At 46.9% G+C, this 5757-nt stretch overlaps 1 protein-coding gene across 2 annotated transcripts in view; it reads right to left on the bottom strand.

Annotated features, from left to right (window-relative positions):
- Positions 1–5757, bottom strand: part of Pigl (phosphatidylinositol glycan anchor biosynthesis class L) — a 56733-nt gene continuing 50976 nt past the window's right edge. For both annotated transcript variants that reach the window (XM_029483997.1, XM_021177227.2), the window contains exons 4-7: positions 5369–5436; positions 3804–3835; positions 1070–1203; positions 1–572 (exon numbers count right to left, since the gene is read on the bottom strand). In XM_029483997.1, the coding sequence (XP_029339857.1) occupies positions 474–572; positions 1070–1203; positions 3804–3835; positions 5369–5436 (333 nt within the window). In that variant the 3' untranslated portion in view covers positions 1–473. The remainder of the gene's footprint in view (positions 573–1069; positions 1204–3803; positions 3836–5368; positions 5437–5757) is intronic.

Below are 5757 nucleotides of genomic sequence, written 5' to 3'. Positions count from 1 at the left end.
ACAAAACAAAACAAAAACAGAACTGTGATCCAAGAAAACTGCAGGTCTGCAGATGCCCTGTGAGTGGTGTTTCACCTACAGGAACAGAAGACTGACCAAAACAGCCTGGTCTGGAAGCCATGTAAACATCACACCTTTGAACTAGTTCTATGGCACATTTACACACATTTGTGGTAAAGATAACTTCCCTAGGTTTTGCTGGATGTCTGGTGCAAACTCTGTTATCATGCAAACTATTGGTAAATTAGTGGGGTGGCTATTATTGTGTTGGTGTAGGCTTGGTTTTGGCAGGTTTTCCCCAGAAGAGGAAGCTGGGTTGGGGTGATCCATTGTTCATGTGGTCCCTGTTTGGCAGACACTGCTTTGCTGGGGTTTCCCTGGGTCAGGCAGGTAAATCAGCCCTAAGCCCGGGCAGGGGACTTCTTGCTCTGCTTCTCCCTCTTGTTCTGAGGGTCTGACCACTCTCCAAGGCTTCAGAGGAACTGCAGTGAGTTGATTCTCATGTATCTGGAGAAGAGGACGTAGAGGTATCGGAACCAGAGGAGCTGACTGCAGTGGCAGGACATGGCTTTCTGGAAGAATCAAAGAGAACATGCTGGCACTCACTCTGGGCCTGTTATCTGCAGACCTTCCCTCTCACCTGCCCCACTGCTCTGAGCTCTGTTTTCTTAGATGTCAGTGCTTGAGTGCATGGATATGTAGTAACCAAGGAGGCCAAAAGAGGGTGACAGACCCCCTGGAACTGGAGTTACAGATGGCTGTGGGCACAGGAATTGAAAAAACCATCGAGTGCTCCTAACCACTGAGCCAGCTCTCCAGCCGCTTGTTTTCATTTCACTGATGATGTTGTATGCATTTCTAAGTTTCTTAAAATGAGCACCAATTATTTACTTATACATTTTATAATCAGAAAGAAAAAAAAAAAGCCCAAGTCATTGGAAAGCTAGTCAGCCAGGTGTAGCTGGAATAATCTAGCATGTGGAGCACTGCTGCAGGTAGCAGGGCTTTGAAGAGCCAAGGGACGTGAGGCTGGGGTCACAGTGCAGTATCCAGGAGATTCATATTTTACCTTGGCCTGTGCCACTTCTTTGCTGGTGAGCACAAAGAGAACATCCTGGGGCGAGAGTAGAGTCCAGGGCAGATCCAGGAGGAAGACGAACTTCCGGAGCAGGTTCACAGACTGGAGCGTGAGCACAGAGCACCCTGGGCAAGGAGGGATGGCGGATGGGAACACTGTGCTGCTCTCAGCCAGATGCTCCCCTGAGCACCCTCCCTCTCCTGGTGGCTCAAGGCAGGCAAGGCAGATGCTCTTCAGCTGCCAGGTGCTTCGTGGCTCTCTCACCAGCATTCTCTCGCACGGGAGGACTGCCAGGTGGCAGAAGTGCTCCACAGCTGTGAGTGTCCTTGCAAGAGGAAGGGGCTGCTAGAGGGCTGAGGAAAGGTGATAAACAGGAATTTCTGAATTGGGAAACTACAGACTCATTCCAGCTGTGCTCTGACGCCAGGTGCTGGGTGAGCTGGCTCTCACCTGTAATCACAGCACTTGGAAGGCAGAGAGACAAGTGGACTGCCACCAATGTGAAGCCAGCCTAGGCTTCAGAGTTAGACCCCATGGCCTTGGTGGAGGGAAGTGACATGGTTCCCGGAACAGGACCAACTGGCCTTCTCAAGCCTCATTGCCTGCTGTGGGGAAAAAGGCTTGTTTGCATAATAATGTACATATGTTTGCATTCCTCTGTTCCGGCTGGTTGAAAGTCCTACCGGTAAATGTTAATGACTCCACGGGATTCCGAGACAGCACTAGTCCTGGAGGCATAGGTGTGGCTAGTGTCTCAGCAAAATGGTAAATGCTGGGACCTACAAGACAGCCCTTAAGGTTATGAAAAGAACTCTAAAACCATGAGTTTGAAAATATAAAATTTCTCAACTATGTAAAATATGAGTATGTAATATAAATTGTGTAAGGAGCTTCATAAATCTAAAGGGACCGAGGCAGTCATACTGTGAGCCAACTTGTCAGATACTTAGGAGGAAGATAAAGAGATTTAGAGTTTTTTTTTTTTTTTTGGTTTTTTTTTTTTTTTTTTTTGATAAAGAGATTTAGAGCCTGCTAAGTTTTGTTGTTGTTATGCTTACATAGATTCCTGAGTTCAAGGTCAGCCTGGGATAAGGAATTTAGGTCCAGGCTCTGCAGTGGTAGAAAAGGTAATTTCTGGGTGGGGTCCCACCCAACTAGTTTGTTGTCTGGTGTAACTGAGGCAGGCAGATCTCTGAATTCTTTTGCAACTTTAAAAAAAAAAAATGTGCTTGCTCCCCCATAACAAAGGGCTGGGATCACCTGATGCAGATTGATGGGATAATCAAAAGGAAGCCAGGAGAAAAGGACTGGATTGGTATGTAAAATAAAAGATCCGCGGGAATGAGCTATGCAGAGAAGATTTTAGGTCAGAGAACTGCTTGGGGAACGGGGCACAAGCAGAACACTGAGATAACTGGCTAAAGATCTCCAGAGAAGGAAAAACAGAGAAAGCAGATTGGAAAGCTGCCTTGAGCAGAACATAGGCCACCAGCTCAGACCCACGCTTTGACCTGAGTGGCTTGTTTCCCCAGGTCCCAGTCAGGCCTTCTCTCAGAACCCCTCTCCAAGCCAAGGCTGGTCCTTGGCACCCCATCTCTGAAAATGTTTTGGCACGGAAAGTCTCTTAACTGCTCTGGAGTTTAGCTTCCTAGTTGATAAAGTGGTGTGGACAGTGTAGGCCTGCCTGTCTCGCGTGGCGGACAGAGAGTCAAACGGCGGCCAGTGGTGCTCCTAAGGCCTCACTCAGCTCCAGAGTTTCACTTTCTGATCTCACGCCGCCCCTGTGAGGGAGGCCAGCCCAGAACTTTCTCAGAGAAGCTGAGTAGGACATCAGGCAATGAATGGCCGGTGGGGTCCTGAGCCTCTCAGGGGTTTTGAAAGCATCACTATGTCAAGTTCATCAACGGATCAGAAACTCCTGAGGTACTTACAACTGTGTTCATTAGGTGGGTGATGGGAGCTGAGTTTGAAGAGACTAACAAAATACTAACAGTGGAAGAGCTACCTTCCTATGAAGAAACTAGATACCATCTGAACCTGCCATGCACACCTTACAACACTGCACAGTCTAGGGCCACCCTGAATATGTGTCCTTCAGTCCCCAGCGGTACTGTTCTAGGACCGCCACAAATACTTCAATTACTGATGACCAGGTTGACATAAAATGATGCAGTGTTTACACAGAACCTATCCACATCCTCTTGTATCCATTAATTCACCTGCAGGTTACTTACACTCTCTAATGTGAGAAAATGCTGTGGAAATAGTTGCTGTATTCCATTGTCTAGGTCTAATAAGGAGAGAAGAATCTGCATGCTCAGTATAGGTGCCATTTTTTTCTTCTTGCATATTTAAATATGGTTTGTGTGTGTGTGTGTGTGTGTGTGTGTGCCTGCATGAGTTTATGTGCACCACATTCGTGCACGGGATGTCTGAATGCCCTGGGACTGGTATTATAAGTTGTTGTAGTCTGCCTGATATGGGTACTGGGAACTGAGCCCAGGTCCTTTGCAAGAGCGTGCTTTTAACTGGGGAGCCTGGTCTCCAGCATCCCCTTGAATAATTTTGCTCCCATGGTGTTAAGTCCATAGATAACATAGAAATGAATAGATATGGAGGGCTGACAATATTTGCAAATTTCCTTGGTAAGTTCCTTAGAAGGGTAGTGACTGTTGTCTATTTGCAAAAACCAGAAACCCAAACAACAAAAGCAGGCCTTCTTTACCTTTAGGCAGCTTCCCTCCTGAGTGCAGGGCCCTGGAGGATGGAGAGGATGAGCATTAGAGGGAGCTGGAGACACCCACTCTCCTGTGTAAACAGGAGGGACCTTCAGAGCAAGGCCTGCATGGCCCATGGCCCGGCCGAGCACACGGAACTCCCAGAAGTTTCTATTGCATAAGTCAACATCTAAATCTAGGATTTAGGATTCCACACTTCTGATTATGGCTGAGGGGACCAGAGTGGGCATTTCATTCCCACACAGTTTAATCCAGAAGTTGGTATATGGATTATGGAACAATCTGGTCTCAAGTTTTGCCCATTAGAGATGAGATAACTACCCTCGATTTTTTTTTCTCTAAAAATTGATTAGTGTCCTAGTTAGCTTTCTGTTGCCATGATAAAGACCAAGACCAAAAACAACTTTGGGAGGAGAGGGTTTATATCACCTTAAAACTCCCAGATCACAGTCCATCAGGAGGGAAGTTAGGGCAGGAACTTACACTGGAACTTCGAGGTAGGAACTGAAGCAGAGGCCGCTTACTGGCTTGCTACTTTTGGCTTGCTCAGCCTGCTCTTTTATACACTGACGTCCACCTGTCCAGAGGACATCACCCACAGTTGGCAGGGCCCTTCCACATCAATCATCAAACAAGAAAATGACCCACAGACTTGCCTACAGGTCATTTTGATGGAGGCTTTTTCTTGATTGACATTTCCTCTTCCCAGATGAGTCCAGCTTGTGTCAAACTGACAAAAAGCCATAAGTACAAGCAGAGATGGAACTAGCTAAGTCCTACTCGAGGACCCTACCCACCGTCTGCTGAGGTGCTCCTGGATTTTTTGTAGTAAATACCTGAGTGCAAATTAGCAAGGCTCTATGTGGACTTGGAGCGAAGTGGAGCCCCTGTTCCTACCCACCAACAGTTTGATTTGTTTTCCAGCAGCCTGGTCCTTACAATAACCATTTGGCTACAAGTCCATCCCTGGGATGTATACTTTTCTGTGTATCTTCACCAGAAAACTGCATCTTCGACTGTAACCTATGGTGTGTCTTTCTTGACTGTGAATGAACCTGATGCAGCTGATAATACACAGCTCTATCAGTGGCCTCTATTGGACCAGGAAGCAAATGATTTTTATAAGAGGGGAGAGGAGTGTGGCCTTCCATCATTCCATTAGTCAAAGAATCAGGATGAACTAACTGTCTGGGAAAAAATATGAGAGCAATAATTTCTGGTATCTTTCAAAGTTGCATACAATTGAAGACAAGGCAGGGGAGCCGTCAGGTCAGGTCTGCCTACATGGGAGCCTCATAGAGGCACCTCACTGAAGGGAGAACCAGGCTGACATACTTGAAGCAAAACACCCATACATGTTTAAAAATAAAGGATGTAGTGAGGTAGGTGAGCAACAGAGCAACAGTGGCTGTACAGTGACACTGGTAGATTTTCTGGCACAGACACCAGGCAGGGAGTGTTTTTAGTAACTGTGACCCTTGAGCAAATGGAGGACCACTTCCTTCCCACATCCATCACCCAGTTCCCACGCCCATCCCTCAGAGAAGCATACCTCACAGCTTTGTACAAAGCAATATGGTTGCTGTGACCACTGACTCCTTCTGCATCAAAAGTCACCACCTGTAGGGCAGACCGGGAGGAAGGGCTCATTCAGAGGTACTGAATGGCTTCTTTGCTGCCTCAGCTTCAAAGCAGCCTTCACCATTCCTTTGGGGAAAGAAAGGGCAGAACTCTGCAACTTTTCAAATTTTGTTTTTGTCAGTTATGGTTTGGTTGTTTTTTGTTTGTTTGTTTGGTTGGTTTTTTTATTGTTGTTTTGTTTTTTTGAGACAGGGTTTCTCTGTATAGCCCTGGCTGTCCTGGAACTCACTCTGTAGACCAGGCTGGCCTCGAACTCAGAAATCCGCCTGCCTCTGCCTCCCGAGTGCTGGGATTAAAGGC

Source organism: Mus caroli, chromosome 11, assembly GCF_900094665.2.
Source record: "Mus caroli chromosome 11, CAROLI_EIJ_v1.1, whole genome shotgun sequence".
In the NCBI taxonomy this organism is placed as follows: Eukaryota; Metazoa; Chordata; class Mammalia; order Rodentia; family Muridae; genus Mus; species Mus caroli.
Note: the sequence above shows the minus strand (reverse complement) of the source record. Positions and strands in the feature narration are given on the sequence as shown.